The sequence below is a fragment of the Tachyglossus aculeatus genome, chromosome X1 (assembly GCF_015852505.1).
Source record: "Tachyglossus aculeatus isolate mTacAcu1 chromosome X1, mTacAcu1.pri, whole genome shotgun sequence".
Lineage (NCBI taxonomy): Eukaryota > Metazoa > Chordata > Mammalia > Monotremata > Tachyglossidae > Tachyglossus > Tachyglossus aculeatus.
In genome coordinates, this window is record NC_052101.1 from 38,625,860 (window position 1) to 38,645,233 (window position 19,374).

The following is a 19,374-nucleotide window of genomic DNA, read 5'->3' on the forward strand; positions in this document are numbered from 1 at the left end:
GGTCGTCTGGATTAGAAGACGTGGTCTGCCTCTGAGTCTAAATTCTAATTCTTATTAACATTCGGTGTGCAAACTTCACTTCTAACTTTAATCAGCTGACTATGGAGCCTTTATTGAGCTTTAGTGTTGATCTTTGATAAAGCGTAAGCCAAAGGAGCAGGTCTTATTTTTGATCACTCCAGATGTTTTGGGTTTGTTTTTTTCCCCAATTACATTTCATGTTTTTATATGCCCATCTGTGGAGTTAGTCATATAATATGTTGTACCTGTCTGGTAATGAGGCATTGGAGTAGTTATTTATCCTGCTATGGTTCGGCCTGCAAACATTTTGTATTCAGATTTAGTAGTTATATTGCTTTTCATGAAACGTTAGCTGTCTTGCTTCTCAAGGTCTCTTCAAGACCTCTGAAAAAGGACAATACTGATCGTGTCCTTTCAGCTTCCAACCACCTGCAGCGGAATATGTACCTGGCTTGACTTGAGTGAGGCTTGCATCCAGAGCTTCGAAAAGTGCCCAGCACTTAGAACAGTGCTTTGCACATAGTAAGCGCTTAATAAATACCATTCTTATTATTATTATTACTACTATTATTATTATTACACCAGCCTCACTCTCTCTCTTTTCCCTCGCTGCAAGTGCAATTTAGGATTGCTGAAGGGCCACACTCTCAGACCGCAGTCTATATAGAGAGCTACATGAGGGCTTTCATTTTTTAGGTTGGGAGTGGTTATTGTTCACCTGACTGGGCCACAGAAATGTAAGTCATGTTGGATCGTCACAATCGGGGAAAAAAGAAACCTCAAATAAAACTCCAAGAGTAGACCTATTTGGTACAGGCAGAAAAAATTAGAGGGGGGAAATGGTTTTTGGATGTTTCAGCACAATAGTGAACTTTCATTTCTTCATTTTTTTTCAAAAGGGTCACTGTCAGCATGTTATTGAATTTTTTTAAAAGCCTCCAAAGGTTTAAATTAGTTTACATTCCTAAATGTTTCTCCTCTAGGTGTTACAATCGGGGCGTATTGCTGTCCTAGTAGGGTTGAAGAGGACGGTGGATGCGGTCAGGATGAAGCTAGGATAAGAGTGTAGCTTAGTGCTTCTTTATGGTTCTCATTTGGGGGCATACCTAATCCGAGCAAGTGTCTCCGAAGCACCACACCTCATTTTTTCCCTCCCACACAAGGTTAAAGAGAGGAAGAAAAAGGGAAGAGTTCTCAGAAAGCCGCCCTGTTCTCCTCACCTCCTCAAACATTTTCTTAAGTCTATTTAGGGAAATCCAAGACTGCAGTAGCCTGACTTAGAGAGCAATTCTGTACATGGTACACCATCTCGTTGGATAGTCCATGCCTGCGTGAAGATGGCATTGAGGGGAAAATCTCAGTGCACACACCTAGAAACTTGCCAGGGCAGTGGGTTGGAAAGCCCGGGTCTAAATAACATTTCCCGCAGCTGGGTGACACTAGAACCGTCGTCTGGAGGGGGTTGGCAACACAAACTTCACTCTTCAGAAAGAAAACAATTGTAGACTTTGTCCTGCTCTTTAAAACGAAATACTTATTTCTGTTTTTCTTGTTTTGCACTTGGACTTGGCATCGATGACTCCGGGCTCCTCCCAAATCTTTGGGGCTTTGCTGGGATAGACGGTTGTGCCTCACTCTGCTTTTTTCCCTGCATTTCTCTCCACTCTTTCTAACTCTCTCCAGTCAGTAACCCTATGGCTAACTTCCTTCTGCTTCACCTCCTCGTGCCACTCGTTGCCTTCCGCCAATGGCATTGGAGGGAAATGTTGACGTCGATTTGCCATAAGCCTTCTCCCACGAGTGATTTGCTCCCTTTCCTTTGTCAACAGAAGAATGGTTTATTATTGCCAGTTTTGGCCTTCTCAGCGCCCTCACACTCTGTTACATGATCATCAGAGCCACAGCTAGCTTGAATGCTAATGAGTAAGTAATAACTTTTCAGATCGTCACTCCCTCGGGGGCAGGTCTAAGGCAACACTAGGGAAAAGCTGGAGGCCGCTTTTTAAAGATCTAGAAAACGGGTTTCCAGATTTCGAGTATTTCTGGGTCCCGAGGTCAGTTCCTTAGGGAGACCGTATCTGAGGAATATTATCTTGGATTTGTGAAGTAGCGACGATATGTGCGTGACTTTGGGAGATGGGAAGAAAGATGGAATGGGCTTAACAAGGATCTGCCTTCCCACCCTGCAAGTATTCCCTCAGGGTATGCAGCTCAGGTGAAAGAACCAGTGGAGATGAAGACAGATTTCCACTGCTGCTGCTTCCTCAGGACTTTGTCAGTGGATAGTGAAATTTAGAATTCTAGACTGCCAGACTAGTAGCCAGCATCCATACTAAGCTTGCCCTGCTTATTTTTAGAAAAAAAAATTGTAGAAAGCCTGACCAAATGATTTTAGTTTTAGTGATCTTGCTGCCTTATTCCTAATGCCATTTTTTTTTAATGTTAACTTTACCCTCAAAAGTTGCTCTCCTTGAGGGTCGTACCGCTCCCGTATTCTGTATTTTTGTCCTCTTTAAGTAGTTTAAGATCATTTGATTTCAGTTGCACATTCAGCGTAACAGGTTTAATAGTTTAGACCTTTTCTTGGAAAGGCGATGGTGTGATCCAAGGTCAGGTGAAAGAAATGGTTAGGGTGAGGGCCAGATTTCTGGGTCATTTTTTTTTTCACTCTGAGCTTCTAATCAGAGTAATTTTAGGTTCTGCCACTAAAATGTTAGTTGAGCGTACTGTTAATGTGCCCTAATGTCAGTAAAATGAAAGGAAACATAGTCAATTCCAGTCATCTTTGTTTCTTACTGCCTTCAGAATTAATATGCTTGGATAAGGCATCAAGGAGACCTGGGTTGCAGACTCACTGACATCTCCGATTGACTGGGTGGCCTAGACAAGATATTTAATCTCTGTCGGGGCCTCGGTTTCCTCACCTAAAATTGGAAGGAATAATTTCCTTGCGCCTCTGTCCCCCACAGGTGGCATGAGGACAAAATGAGAGATGAGGTGGGACATGGATTTCAGTCTTTAGGAAAGACAGTGCCCAACCCAATATTATCAGCATTTTTCAGTGCCGTGGTTTTGGTCGTCAACCCTCATGCTGTATCCAATGGCTATGGGAGCCTCGGCATGCAGGGATGATTGACAGGAGCCCCAGCAGGCTTAAGGCTACGTAGAAGCCACCCCACAAGTGGCAAACGCCTCTTCTGCAATCTGGAGGACATCACTTGTGGGGACAAACCCAGATTTTTGACAGTATTTCGCCCCCCTACTCTGAAAGCAAGAGTAAAGCTAAGACACCCTTACAGGGTTTTTTGGTAAAAAAAAAATTCTAGTCTAGGGTCGGCAGTGTTCACGGGGCTGCTGCCTGTGAAGTGAAGGGTCAACAGTGAAGTGATTCAATGGTTTCTGAAAAGGGGGGTGAGAAAGCCAAGCTACTTTTCCAGCGCTTAGAACAGTGCTTCGCACATAGTAAGCAGTTAACAAATGCCATCATTATTATTATTTTCCCCTAGAATGCGCTGCCACTGAGCTCTTTCATTTCTAAAGTAATCCTACCTCATAACCACTAGGAAGGGCAGTAAAGTGTTGTGTGTCTTCTAGGATAATAATAATAATAATAATAGTATTTTTTAAGCACTTAGTATGTATCAAGCACTGTTCTAAGCACTGGGGTGGATACAAGCCAGTCAGGTTGGACACAGTCCCTGTCCCACATGGGGCTCCAAGTTATATTGCCCATTTTACAGATGAGGTAACTGAGGCCCGGAGCAGTGAAGTGACTCCCAAATTTACAGATGAGGTAACTGAGGCCCAGAGCAGTGAAGTGACTTGTCCAAGGTCACACAGCAAACAGAACCAGGTTTAAAACCCAGGTTCTCTGACTCCCAAGCCCATACCCTTCCCACTAGACCACACTGCTTGTTTCAAGCTGTGAAACAAGATAAAGGAAAAGAAGCAGCGAAAGAAACAAAAAAACCCTCACCCTGGCCACCCCTGAGAAGGGGAGGGCCTAGCAAAGCAGAAGCCTCCATTGACGATATTCGTTACCCTTGTAGCTTGCTGATTCTATTTGAGAAGTCCTTTAGGCTTTCCCTGAGGTTTCTAAAGATTGTCCACACCCTGGAGTGTCATGCGTGAATGCCTTCTCCCCCTCCCCAGAGTTTCCAACTAGGAATGGGGTACTCCTGATGGACTGGGTGGGAGAGCGGGGAGGGATTCCCATCCCATCGCCAGCACCCAAGCCTCCAGTACGGACCCCTGATTTCCAGTTTGCTCTGCCTTGGAACTGATACTAGCCAAAATGCTAAATTACCCATAACCCTGGCCATCCAAGAAAGCTAGGAATCAAGAACCTCAGGGCCAGTTTTGCTTAGTTCCTTAGGTCCCATTTTTTCCATTTTGGCATGCTATTATTTTCAACTTCGACACCGACTCTTTGACTAATGCATATCTTTCATCCTTTTTTTCTTTTGTCCCACAGAGCAGAATGGTATTGAAGAAAAAAAAAAAACGCTTTCCGACCGACCGCCTTGGAGGAAGAAACCTATTTTTATGCCTCATTTACCAATCATGCCACACAAGCGTTTATTTTTAGTACATTTTATTTTTTCATAAAAATTGCTAATGCCAAAGCTTTGTATTAAAAGGAATGAATAATAAAGCGTAAAAATGGGGGAAAAAATGCTGTTGAGTTTTATCTTCTTCAAAACTATTTATGAGTGTTGCCTACTAAAAAACCCATTAGTAATGCCATTTGTGTATTTGTTTTGAACATATCCCTGACCAACTTTGTCTCTAGTAGATTCTCCTTCTGCGATATTTAGCGTTCTTCCCTTAACTTGGCCTCAGGTAAGACGCAAAAGTGGGCTAGTGTGGTACGGGGACAGTTGGAGCTGGCCATGTTTTGTTTAAATGCCATCATTATTATTATTATTATTATAAAATGATGCCCCTAGAAGAGATTCTTTCATATCACATGACTGTTTCCAAATAAATTTTATCGGGTCTGATTTGGGAAGGCCTTTATAATTCAATCGGTTAATGAAGATGTTTTGGGTGTATTGGTAATTAGAGGTCAAACCATTTCTTGTGTTGCATAACGTTGTACATTTTTGAAAACTCAGAAAGGAGAATGTTTAAAAAATCCATTTCTTGTATGGCTATCCAGGGAAGCCAGCTAAGATTTGCTACCTTTATTTGACACTGAATTGGGACAGTTTCAGTGGTAAGCACAGAAAATAAGTAATGCAATATTACCTGCAATATTCAGACTTAAGAGTATATTTCCTCCCTTATTAATTTTATTATTTTAGGATTTAAATCACCTTCTGTTCTTTCCCATGTAAGCCCGCTCATAAGCTAGGTGGGTCATCCTAAGACATTTCGATCTAAGGCGAACATTTAGGTTACGGCAAGACAAAGGGAAGGCTATTTAATGAGTTGGGCTTAACTGACATTTCTTTTCTGGCACTCTTGCATGGTTCCTTTTTCAGAGTCAAGCAATTGCATCTGGATGTATTTGTTCCAACAGAGTGTAAGAGATGATTTAATTAGTTCTGAGCTAAAAATGCATAGACTGTTTTCAGATGAAGCAGAAGACTGCTGGGCCATGATTGACAACAAGACTAAGCATTAATAAGATTAGTCATTTCACCAGACAGTTGGGACCAATAGCATCATCTTAGTTTGATGTTCTGTGGCTTTGAGATTAACTCGCTTCAGCAGACATGCAACTTCGGTGTTTACTTTTTCATGACACTAGCTTTATTTCTTTCTGGAACAGACACAGAACTTTTTGAAGACTTCAGTAGAAGGCCTTTATGCAGAGTCAGTTGGAAACTTTAGGCAAGCAGCCAAAATCTGTGCTAAAAAATATTGTTTAATCCTTAGGCAAACATGAAAAGGCAGGTTTATCTATAAACAATAATGTGAGATCTTCAGTAATTTTAGCAAAGATTCATAAAATCTGAAGAAAAAAATTATTTAAGAGAGGGGAGTGTTTAAACTTTCTCTTTCAGAGTCCATTTTTAATGCTGAGAAGCAGCATGGTCTAGTGGCTAGAGCACAGGCCTGGGAATCAGAAGAACCTGGATTCTAATCCCGGCTCTGCCACTTGTCCGCTTTGTGACCTTGGGCAAATCATTTCACTTCTCTTGCCGTAGCTACCTCATCTATAAAGTGGGAATTAAGCCCTATTATGGAACAAGGTCTGTGTCCAACCCGATTATCTTGTATCTACCCCAGCCCTTAATACAGTGATTAGCACATAGTAGCCATTTAACAAATACCATTAAAAAAAAGGTCATACTTTGACCCAGGTTTCTTCAGCGCTTAGAACAGCGCTTTGCACATAGTAAGCGCTTAATAAAGGCCATCATTATTATTCTGAAATTAAGCATGTCAGCAGAATACTATTTCCCAGGAATTCAGTTCAGAAAGTGTATTATGTGTTTTCTTCGAATGACTTGGGTATAACATGATGGAGGAAATAGGGGCTGTCCTCCCCAACTCTGTTGTCCTCTCCCAAGCACTTAGCATAGTGCTCTGCACACAGTAATTGCTCTATAAGTACCATCGATTGATAACACAAGTCTCTTCTGGGTATAATGTGTTCAACAAGTTGGCCCAAATCGATTCAGAGTAAGAAAAAAGTGTTGTGCATCTGTTGTCAAGGCGTGACCCCAGTGCTTAGAACAGTGCTTGGCACATAGTAAGCGCTTAACAAATACCAACATTATTACTAATGCACTTCCCGAGCTCTCCCCTGACTGCAATGTACCTCAACTCCGCAGGAGTTAGAGTAACAATAGCTACCGAATTTAAAATAACAGCGAGGGGCAAGGGGGTAAAACATTCTGCCAAAACAATAATTTGTATAGAAAAATGTCCGTTCACGGTGATATCTTTATGGCCTAGTAGTTAAAGCACGGGTCTGGGAGTAAGAAGGACCTGGGTTCTAATCCCGGATCCACCTCTTGTCTGTTTTGTGACCTTGGGCAAGTCACTTAACTTCTCTGGGCTTCAGCCAGCTCATCTGTAAAAAATGGAGATTAAGAGTGTGAGCCTAATGTGGGGTAGAGACTTTGTTCAACCTGATTAACATATCTATCACAGTGGCACGTAATAAGCGCTTAACAAATACCATAATTATTATTATTATCCTTGCATCTTCATCACTAGTATCTTGCCTTGCGCTCGGTATGTGCTCAATAAACACCATTGAGCAATTGAGTTCCTAACCCATTCGTTCCTTTAGATCCAGTGGTATTGTCACTGCCAATTGTCAGCTGTGTGACTTTGGGCAAGTCACTTCACTTCTCTGGGCCTCAGTTACCTCATCTGGAAAATGAAGATTAAGACTGTGAGCCCCAGGTGGGACAACCTGATCACCTTGTATCTCTCCAGCGCTTAGAACAGTGCTTTGCACATAGTAAGTGCTTAATAAATGCCATTATTATTATTATTGTTATTGCAATGCAACAGAGTTGGTAGGCGTGATTCCCCACCCACAAAAATCTTACAGTTTACAGGCCATGTGTCTCCACTCCCTCCTCGGAAACCATGACCATCGCTTCATCGACCCACCCTCATACCCAAAGACTGCTCCCCCTCAGTGGAAACGGGCATCTCCGCCACATTTCTGCCGTGTGACCTTGGGCAAGTTACTTCACTTCTCCTTACCTCAGTTGCCTCATCTATATAATGGGGATTATGACTGTGAGCCCCACGCGGGACATGGCTCCAACCTGATTACCGTGTATCTCATACTGTGTATGAGAAGCAGCGTGGCTCAGTGGAAAGAGCGCGGGCTTTGGAGTCAGGGGTCATGGGTTCAAATCCCGGCTCCGCCAATTGCCAGCTGTGTGACCTTGGGCAAGTCACTTAGAGAAGCAGCGTGGCTCAGTGGAAAGAGCACAGGCTTTGGAGTCAGAGGTCATGGGTTCAAATCCCGGCTCCACCAATTGTCAGCTGTGTGACTGTGGGCAAGTCACTTCACTTCTCTGGGCCTCAGTTCCCTCATCTGTAAACTGGGGATGAAGACTGTGAGCCCTCCGTGGGACAACCTGATCACCTTGTAACCTCCCCAGCACTTAGAACAGTGCTTTGCACGTAGTAAGTGCTTAATAAATGCCATTATTATCATTATTATTATTATTATTATTATTATTATTACTTCACTTCTCTGTGCCTCAGTCACCTCATCTGGAAAATGGGGATTAAGACTGTGACCCCCCCGTGGGACAACCTGATCACCTTGTAACCTCCCCAGCGCTTAGAACAGTGCACATAATAAGCACTTAATAAATGCCATCATTATTATTATTATTATTGTTATCTACCCCAATGCTTAGAACAGTGCCTGGCACATAGTAAGCGCTTAACAAATACCATAAAAAAAGGGCGAGAAGCTAGGGGTGGACAAAGAAGGGCAGTGAGAACCACACACTTTCTGATTAGATATTTTTTTAATTTCAGCATTGAGTTAAATCCCCTCTCAGGGTCACACATGGAGAGTTTGTTATATGTTGCCAATTTGTACTTCCCAAGCACTTAGTACAGTGCTCTGCACATAGTAAGTGCTCAATAAATAAGATTGATTGATTGATTGAGAGTTTCCAGTCCTCTACCAGTCTTGACAATGGGAGTCAAGCAGAGGCCTACCCATTCCATTCCTATCTTGGGCAGTGGCTAGCGAGTAGAAGGCAATCTGCTACAAGTCAAAATAATAATAATAATGGCATTTATTAAGCGCTTACTATGTGCAAAGCACTGTTCTAAGCGCTGGGGAGGTTACAAGGTGATCTTTTTGTCCCACGGGGTTCACAATCAATCCCCATTTTACAGATGATAATATATTCATTCAGACATTCAATCGTATTTACTGAGCGCTTACTGTGTGCAGAGCACTGGACTAAGTGCTTGGGAAGTACAAGGTGGCAACATCTAGAGACGGTCCCTACCCAACAGTGGGCTCACAGTCTTGAAAGGGGAGACAGAGAACAAAACAAAACATATTAACAAAATAAATAGAATAAATATGCACAAATAAAATAAATAAATAGAGTAATGGGATGATGATATGAGATGATATAGATCTTTTAGACTGTGAGCCCACTGTTGGGTAGGGACTGTCTCTATATGTTGCCAACTTGTACTTACCAAGCGCTTTGTACAGTGCTCTGCACACAGCGCTCAATAAATATGATTGATTGATATAGATAACACAGATGAGGCAACTGAGGCACAGAGAAGTTAATTAAACACAAGCACTCTCTAAAAACTCTCTAATTTTGTAGATGACAACTAAAAACACTGGAGGCTCATGCATCTATTTAAAAAGCAAGTCCAGTGGCGCTTAGAACAGTGCTTTGCGCTTAGTAAGCGCTTAACAAATACCACCATTGTCATTTACTGAGCGCTTACCGTGTGATAATATTTTTAAAGGCTGCTTCATTTCTTGATTAGCCCACTGAACCAGGAGCCAGAAACTCATCCGTGCTGGGCAGCAGCGTCTTGGGAGGGAGTCTAAGGTGGGGACTCAATTTTACTGCGCGGAAGGCAGCAGTGGTAAACTAATTCTGTATTTTTTACCAAGAAAACTCTATAGATACACCACCAGAACGATTGCAGGTGAAGGTGGTTTGTTCCGGGAGTTTTGTATCCATGGCGTCGCTATGGGTCGGAGACGACTCTACGACTTAAGACAAGACCGAGTTAAATCAGGACCATCTTTGGACAAACGAGATGATGGATCCGCAAATCCTCAAGGATGCATTACTACTACTACTACTACTACTAATAATAATAATAATGGCATTTTTTAAGTGCTTACTACGTGCAAAGCACTGTTCTAAGCACTGGGGAGGATACAAGGTGATCAGGTTGTCCGACAGGGAGGTTATTAAACTAATCTAATATGAATCACTGTTGTTGAACTCGCCCTTGTCTTGTTCAATCCTTTGAAAAACTAGTTGAGGCCCACCGAGAATTTTCTGCCCAGCCTTTATTTGGTAGTTTTTGAGTCCCTTCTCTTCCTTTGCCATAGGTACGTTTTTGTTTTCTGCTGCCGCAGATGTTAGGAACAAGGTGAGATTGGGAAGACATTTAAAGAAATGTAGCCTTCTAATGTATCGTGCCTGGGGCTGGGCTCCTTGGAAAGCTGAAGGCTGCTTTACTCTGAATGGCCTATTGAATTGAGATTTGTAAGAGGTTTTTTGCTAAGGTGAAGAAACTCTATTAAGAGTGAAAGCTTTGTGGAAAAACACTCGTGATCGGGTACGTTGATGTAGACATAATGCTGGAGCTTTTCAGTATGATTGAATTTCAACACAACTTCTGGGTCTAGATTCAGACGTCATTGAATTATGGGAAAAGCGTAAGGAAAGCACATTAAAAGCCTCTAAAAACAGTAGTTCTGATACTGCGATAAAAAGAAAATCGCACTACAGTTTCAGATGATTATAAGTTCATTTTTTTAATGGTACCTGTTAAGCGCTTACTATGTGCCAGGCACTGTACTAAGCACTGGGGTAGTTAAAAGATAGGTTGGACGCAGTCACTGTCTCCCATATGGCCGACAGTCTTAATCCCTAATGTACAGGTAAAGTATCTGAGGCACAGAGAAGTTAAGTTATTTGCCCAAGGTCACACAGCTGACAAGTGGCAGAGCCAAAATTAGAATTCAGGTCATCTGACTCTCAGGGCAGTGCTCCTTCCATTAGGCCATGCTTCTTCTCTCCTTTGAGTAGAGATTGTGTGTACCAACTCTATTTACCTTCCCAAGCTCTTAGCACAGTGTTCTGCCCAAGGTAAGTGCTCAATAAATATGAATTATTGATTAAAAAAAACAAAACAAATATGTAGTGCCGTTTCCCAGTTTCCTCCCTTAACGGGGCGGGCCAACAACGTTTCTACAGTGGAAGTTAGCGAACTTCTTGTTCGAGTTTTTTGGGTTGGTTAATCATTTTTAGGAGAGCAATATTCTGCTTACAACCCTTGATCTTCATTGCTGTACAAGTATCAGTGAGGAGAAAGGAAGTTGCCAATGTCACTTCCAAAGAGGTAGCTTGGAATTGAAGTTTAAATTAAAGGAGGCAGATAGATGGCTTATGGTGTGTGTTGCTATAATTTTGAGTATTCTTCTAACGCCTGTATTTACACCTGAGAGGTACTAGGGAAGGACGAAGTTTATTTTGAAATATGTCACCTTTAGAATTTGTGCTGTCTTATTGATCTGAATAGTTTTATTGTTTTCCTTATTTTTATATAGCATCCCAGTTCCAGAAAGCTAAGTCCTGGGATGGAATTCAAGTCCACAAATTGAGTCCTAAGCGTTCAATTCTAATACAATCAGTGTATTTATGTATCTGAAAACTGTGAATGCCTTAATGGCAAAGCTGGCCATCGCTCCCCCTTGGAATCTAGCAGTTTGTTCTAGCTCCATCCCGGAGATAAGAGGATATTATTTTTCTCACGAATGTCTGCCCTTCTGAGCAGGTTTGAAGATGAGATTTTCGTTGCTAGGGATTAGGGTTAGAACCAACACCAAAAAAAAAAAAAAACCAAACAAAAAACTGGAGGATGTTAAGGTCTCACCACAAAGCCCAAGATTGAGCCTATTTGGTTAGCAATGAGCTGGCTTTACTTGGACTTAAAAGGCCAAATTATTTGGAATGGCTTGGCAGAATTTCTTCCAGAAGAACTTGGATATATCGAGCTTGGAATTTAACTCAGCACTGGAAATTAAATTTGCCTTATTTTTGGAAATTAATAAGCGCCTCCCCAAAGAGATGGCTAGTTAAATATAGAAAAGTTGAAAAGAAGCAATATCACTTGGAAAGTCTTTCAGTGCCAACAGATGTCAAAATGCTGGGTTCATTCCCATTTTAGGATTGTGCCCCTTGATAAAACCAAACTGCGTTCCTTGGAATTGTGGTTGTATTGAAGGGTATGTTTTCCTATGGACTTAGATAATGGTGGCATTTATTAAGCGCTTACTATGTGCAAAGCACTGTTCTAAGCGCTGGGCTTAGATGTTAGAGAAGTGGCATGGCCTAGTGGGAAGAGCACAGGCCTGTGTGTCAGAGGACTTTCATTCATTCAGTCGTATTTATTGAGCGCTTACTGTATGCAAAGCACTGTAGTAAGCGCTTGGGAGAGTACAATATAGCAACAAACAGACACATTCCTGCCCACATTGAGCTCAGTCTTGAGACTTGGATTCTAATCCCAGCTCTGCCACATGCCTGTTGTGTGACCTTGGGCAAGTCACTTAACTTCTCTGTGCCTCAGTTACCTCATCTGTAAAATGGGGATTAAGACTGTGAGCTCTATGTAGGATAGGGACTGAGTCCAGCTTCACTATCTTGCATCTACCCCAGAGCTTCTTACAGTGCCTGGCACATAATAATAATAATAATGGTATTTGTTAAGTGCTTACTACGTGCAAAGCACTGTTCTAGGCGCTGGAGAGGTTACAAGGTAATCAGGTTGTCCCACCGAGGGACTCACAGTCTTCATCCCCATTTTACAGATGAGGTAACTGAGGCATAGAGAAGTCAAGCAGCTTGCCCAAAGTCACACAGCTGACAGTTGGCGGAGCCGGGATTTGAACCCATGACCTCTGACTCCAAAGCCCGGGCTCTTTTCACTGAGCCACGCTGCTTCTCAAGCGCTTTACAAATGCCACAGTTCAGAACCTCTGGAAAAATAATACGACATTTCTTTTGCATGCTGTAGACTGCCCTGCCAAATGGTACCAAACTATTATTTAATCTTTAGTTAAGTAAATCAGAGTAAAATTTTGAATACATGGGGAGTTGTGGTGTGATTGCGAGTCTTTGTAGATGGCTGCAAAAGTAGAAGCTTTTTCTGCTATTAGTAATTTTTCAAGCTGAGTGACAAGTAAGTCCAGACTAAGTCGAATGGCAACCTCGGTCTTTTCTTAAAGCAACTTGTAGCAGGCAGCTTTGAACTCTTCTTTCCTCAAGTGTCGTCTAATTGTATTTATAAGTTCATTTGCTTCTTGAAAATTGATGCAGGATCTTAGCTGGTGGCAGGAAAGCCGTAACTTCATCGGTTTCAGCGCCTTGCGATGATATATTAGATTTTTGAAGTTGGATGAGGTCCTTGTTGTCTGTGACTCCAGATAGAGAATCAGCGTGGCTTAGTGGAAAGAAGGCTTGGGAATCAGCGGTCGTGGGTTCTAATCCCGGCTCCACCACTTGTCTGCTCTGTGACTTCAGGCAAGTCACTTAACTTCTCTGTGCCCCGGTGACCTCATCTGTAAAATGGGGATTAAGACTGTGAGCCCTATGTGGGACAACCTGATTACCTTGTATCTCCCTCAGTGCTTGGCACAAGTAAGCGCTTAACAAACGCCATCCTCATTATTATTATTATTGAGAGACAGTTCACTTGACATCTGCCTCATCCATTTCCAAGTGAAGCAGTTGAACAACTCCTTTAGTTATCTGCTCAAGGATCTCTTGAGTGCCTTGAAAAATCCGACACAAACTGGGATCCCAGTCATTGTTGATTATTTCATCATACCTCCTGTCTCTCCCCACTCCAGTCCATACTTCACTCTGGTGCACTGATCATTTTTCTAAAAAAAAAAAAATCAGTCTATGTCTTCCCATTCCTCAAAAGCCTCCAGTGGTTGTCCATCCACCTCTGCAGCAAACAGAAACTCCTTACCGTCGGCTTTAAAACACTCCATCAGGTCGCCCTATCCCACTTCACCTCCTCTCACGGCCCTGCCTTCACACTTTGCTTCTCCAGTGCCAGCTTCTTCACCGCGTCCCGATCTCGTCTTTCTTGCTGCCAACCCCTAGCCTTTATCTCCTTCCCCCTCCATATTCACCAGAATATTAATCATATTCACCCACCCTCCCCACCTCCAAATCCTTATTAAGGTCCCATCTCCTCCAAGAGGCCTTCCCCGATTAAGCTCTCTTTTCCCCGGCTGGCTCTCCCTTCTGCGCCATCTATGCCCTAAGGTCTGTGACCTTAGGGCATTTGATATTATTAGCATTTATGCACATCTCTTTAAATGGTATATTATAAATTATTAATATTAATGACTCTCCCTCTCTAGATTGTAAGCTCACTGTGGGCAGGGAACATGTCTATCTCTCCTCTCCCAGGTGCCTAATACAATTTTCTGCACGTAGTAAGCTCTCAATCGGTACCATTGATTGACTGATTCATCCTCAACCCAGATGTGGAGGAAGCAAGAAGGGGTTTATTTTCCGTAATAAAATATGGGCACATCGAGGCCGGCCGGGCACTGGCATCGGGGGAGACATCAAACAATATAAGGATGGTTGTAAGCAGCACGGCCTAATGGGTAGAGCACGGGCTGGAGAGTCATAGGACCTGGGTTCTAATCCCGGCTCTGCCCCGTGTCTTCTGTAAGACCTTGGGCAAGTCACTTCACTTCTCTGTGCCTCAGTTCCCTCATCTGTAAAATGGAGATGAAGACGGTGTGTCCCATGTGGGGCAGGGACTCTGTCTGGATCAGTTCCCTCATCTGTAAAATGGAGATGAAGACTGTGAGTCCCATGTGGGGCAGGGACTCTGTCCACCCCAATTTGCTTGTATCCTCCCCAGTGCTTAGTACATTGCTTTGCACACAGTAAGCGCTCAATAAATGTGATTGATTGATTGATTGGCACATGGTAAGCACTCAACAAATACCCCAATTATTGTTATTATTATCAACCCAGGATATGCCCATTCTATTTATTGTACTGATTGATACCTAAATAATCCTCACTCTGGAAAGGGTCGACAACAACACTCGTGGGCTGGGAATGTCTCTACCGACTTTCTCCCCCTTTTAGACTGTGAGCCCCCCTTTTAGACTGTGAGCCCCCCTTTTAGACTGTGAGCCCACTGTTGGGTAGGGACTGTCTCTATATGTTGCCAATTTGTACTTCCCAAGCGCTTAGTACAGTGCTCTGCACATAGTAAGCGCTCAATAAATACGATTGATGATGATGATGATGACTTGGTTGAAGTGCTTAGTGCAATGGTCTGTTCACGGTAAGTGCTCAATAGATTTCATTGATTGTTACTCTGCACTGATGAAAACGGGCTCCGTTTGGGGCTCCCTTTCTCAGTTGGTTGGTTTATTGTAATTGCTCTATATATTCTGCGGTATCCCAACTATACGAAGAGCGCGGGCTTGGGAGTCAGAGGTCGTGGGTTCAAATCCTGGCTCAGCCACTTGTCAGCTGTGTGAACTTGGGCAAGCCACTTCGGTTCTCTGGGCCTCAGTTCCCTCATCTGGAAGATGGGGATGAAGACTGTGAGCCCTCGTGGGACAACCTGATCACCTTGTATCCCCCCAGCGCTTAGAACAGTGCTTTGCACATAGTAAATGCTTAACAAATGTCATTATTATTATTATTACAAAGGAAACGGTGGATACTAGAGCAATAGAGAGAAGCGCCTTAACTGATGCTTCACTACCCCTGCCACACGTTACCTCTTAAGGCTTCTCTCCTTCTCCAGCCCAGCCCGCACCTTCCGCTCCTCTGCCGCTAACCTCCTCACTGTGCCTCGTTTTCGCGTGTCCCGCCGTCGACCCCCGGCCCACATCCTCCCCCTGGCCTGGAAAGCCCTCCCTCCCCTCATCCGCCAAGCTAGCTCTCTTCCTCCCTTCAAAGCCCTACTGAGAGCTCACCTCCTCCAGGAGGCCTTCCCAGCCTGAGCCCCCTTTTTCCTCTCCTCCTCCCCAGTCCCCCCGCCCTACTTCCTTCCCCTCCCCACATCACCTGTATATATGTTTGTACAGATCGATTACTCTATATTTTACTTGTACATATTTACTCTTCTATTTATTGTGTTAATGATGTGCATCCAGCTTTATTTCTATTTATTCTGATAACTTGACACCTGTGTACTTGCTTTGTTTTGTTGTCTGTCTCCCCCTTCTAGACTGTGAGCCCGCTGTTGGGTAGGGACCATCTCTATATGTTGCCAACTTGTACTTCCCAAGCGTTTAGTCCAGTGCTCTGCACACAGTAAGCGCTCAATAAATATGATTGAATGAATAAATGAATGAATGAATGAAAGGCAGCCCATGTGAGGTACCCGCAGTGAAATCCCCCCAGAATGTAGCTGGTGCGAGAGCCAAAGGCAAGCTTTTTGTCATTTTTTTATTTATAGAGAAGCAGCATGGTCCAGTGGAAAGAGCCCGGGCTTGGGAGTCAGAGGACATGGGTTCTGATCCCGGCTCCACCACTTGTCAGCTGGGTGACCTTGGACAAGTCACTTCACTTCTCTGTTCCTCAGTTAACTCATCTGTAAAATGGCTATTAAGACCGTGAGCCCCACGTGGGACATGGAGTGTGTCCAAACTTGTATCCACCTCAGCGCTTAGTTCATTCATTCAATCGTATTTATTGAGCGCTTACTGTGTGCAAAGCACTGTACTAAGCTTAGTTCAGTCCCTGGGCACATAATGAGCACTTAACAAATACCATTTAAAGAAAAAGTAAAAAGGCCTGATTTGCGGCTCAGCTCTTTACCTTTATGACCACACACATTATAGAAAGAATAAACACATGGACAAGAAGCTTAGCTGCTTTGGTTTCTGTAGAGTAACATTAACAACTGGTGCTGGGTTTCTTAAAATAAATTACAGATGGGGGGAGCAAATGAATTTAAGTACATATACCTAAGATCTGGGGGACCTAGAGGGGCGGCTTGGCCTAGTGGATAGAGCACAGGCCTAGGAGTCAAGAAGACCCGGGTTCTAATCCTGGCCCTGCCACTTGTCTGCTGTGTGATAACAATAATGATAATAATGGCATTTATTAAGCGCTTACTATGGGCAAAGCACCGTTCTAAGCGCTGGGGAGGTTACAAGGTGGTCAAGTTGTCCCTCGGGGGGCTCACAGTCTTAATCCCCATTTTACAGATGAGGGAACTGAGGCACAGAGAAGTTAAGTGACATGCCCAAAGTCACACAGCTGACAAGTGGCAGACCCAGGATTTGAACCCATGAACTCTGACTCCAAAGCCCGGGCTCCTTCCACTGAGCCACGGTGATCTTGGGCTAGTTGCTTAATCTCTCTGACCTTAATTCCCTCATGGGTAAAATGGGGATTAAGACTGATCCCCATGTGGGACAGGGACTGTGTCCAATCTGATTAGCTTGCATCTTCCCCAACACTTAGAACAGTACTTGACACATAAATGCCTACCAAATTCATTATTATTATTATTAATAATGATTAAAAGGGAAAATTTTCATCTTCTGGGGTGGGCTGAAATGGAGTGAAATGCCCATAAAGAGATGGTGGTTTTGTTTCCCTTTGCCTGCCGCCTTGAAACTCTGCTGTCACATATGGCTTTCTGCTCTTCCGACTCTTCCTTTTCTCCATTTTCAGGTGGCCACTTCTTCCACCGCAACTCCCTGTCTCCTCGGAGCCTGGTGTACGAGAGCGAATTCTCCACTATTGAACCTTCCTTGGACATGTACGACGAGAACAAAACCTGATGGAGAAACGGCCGTTTGGGGCTCCCTTTTTCTTTGGGTTGGTTTATTACAATTGTTCTTACTTGATATTCTTCTGTCGGTGTCTTGTTTTGGAGAAAGACCTGCATTTCTGGAGCTCAGACTGGGTTCGGTTTCGGGGTGACAAACCCGGAGCTGGTCTTTTGACTTTCCTGCATTCATGATTACCGTAGAAAGAGTACAACCACAAAAGTCACCCCCCCGCAACCCTCCACCCAGCCCTTTCCCCAAAGGTTGAAAAGTTTTGAAAAGTGCAGTGAGCTGTGAAACCCCAGCTGCATCTATACTGAAGCGGCTTGGCCCCGGCCCCGATTGTTCATTTTCTATTGCAAATGTGTCTCTTGAATAGGCATAAGCTGTTCGGTTTGCGGGGCTTTTTTTATTATTGTAATCCTCGTGATAATGAGTTATATTGTGTGCTGAGTCTGCCAGGTTAACTTTCTTGCCGGCAAAGGAGATCACAAGCTGCTACTACTAAATGTGTTCAGTTTAATTCTTGGTTCTCTCCTTTTTCTTATTGTGAAAAGCCTCTTTGTAAAGGACCTGTGGGAATGCATAGCCTTTAGTACCTGCCGCCCGATTTTGGCCAGCTGGGTTGATGACTGCCCGACTCGAGAGCCTCGGATGGTGGTGAGGTCTTTATTCAGTCGCCCGTGTTTTCCTTTTTGGTTGTTCACCGTTGAGGGTGAAATAGGTTGAAGACCGCTTTCGCAAGCGCCGTAACTGCTTACCGTCTTTCCAGCTCACCTACGGGCCGACTCTTCAGCTAAAGATATGCTGTCAAGTTGTTCGGGTTTCTCCGTTTGTTGCAGGATCTTGTGGGAAATACCCCAGAGTGGTCTAACTCGAAATCCTTCTTAATTTTTCGCCGAGCAGTTAAAACCACCCTCACGGGCTCAGGTTCCAGTACGCATCATACCCTGGGCTGACTCTGTTCAGCAATAATCCCCTCCTGTCATCCTTCACAGTGGGAGACGAAGAAAGCAGAAAGTCCAAGAGTATGGAGAGCCAAGCCGATGCACCTGCAAGTCGTGAGCGAGGGGTTTCGGCCGGGGCGGGGGAAACGAGAGAATCCGGTGAGTTTCTGTCAAGTCCACAGCGACGAAAGGGGAAGAGAAAATAAAAATGCCCCCTGCAAGCTTCCAAGAAGGCAGTACCGCTCACTGAAGCAAAAAATATATGTGTATAAACAAGTATCTGAGTGTCCTTGAAAGCAAATCTATAGAACATGTCTATGCACTTTCGCTAATGAATATTGAATTGTTTAATTTGCTTCTCCATTTGGATCGGGTGTATTGTTTAGAGTGGTAAATATGGTTGTGACTTCGTCGTGTGAATGAAAACTGAAGTTTACATACACCTTGATTTATTGTTACCGGTAAACCAAAGAGAGAATGAATCATCTCTCCTGGTATCTTCGTTCATTCTATTCAGCCTAAACTGCAGATGAACACTTGCCATTTTTCCTTCTGCCGCCAACTTCGTTAGCATGTGTTTAGTGTGGTGCAGCTCTGACTGAAACACAAATGATAACAACAAAAACTCTAAGCTGAGGAAGTTGCATCTATATCCGAGCAAACTTTGAACCCATTCTACTACTAGGAACCAGGAGCATTGTTGAATTTTGCGTAATTCTAGGGGAGAGTACTGCAACCTTTTAAGGAATTGCCAACGTTTTGGTCTTTTTTATCATTTTCAGTGGTGTTTATTAAGCCCTTACTCTGTGCTGAGCATTGTACGGAGCGTTGGGTATATGCAAGGTGAACAGGTGGACACAGTTCCTGTCCCACGTGGGGCTTTCAGTCGAAGTAGGACAGAGTAGGATTGAA

General features: G+C 43.5%; 1 protein-coding gene across 2 annotated transcripts in view; it reads left to right on the forward strand.

The window, feature by feature from the left end:
• RNF130 (ring finger protein 130) overlaps positions 1-19,374 on the forward strand; it is a 121,014-nt gene extending 101,640 nt beyond the window's left edge. The window contains exons 8-9 of one of the 2 annotated variants that reach the window (XM_038772150.1): positions 1,851-1,944; positions 4,496-4,696. In XM_038772150.1, the coding sequence (XP_038628078.1) occupies positions 1,851-1,944; positions 4,496-4,511 (110 nt within the window). In that variant the 3' untranslated portion in view covers positions 4,512-4,696. Of the gene's footprint in view, positions 1-1,850; positions 1,945-4,495; positions 4,697-17,417 lie in introns of those variants that run through there. The other variant, XM_038772151.1, reaches the window with a different exon arrangement.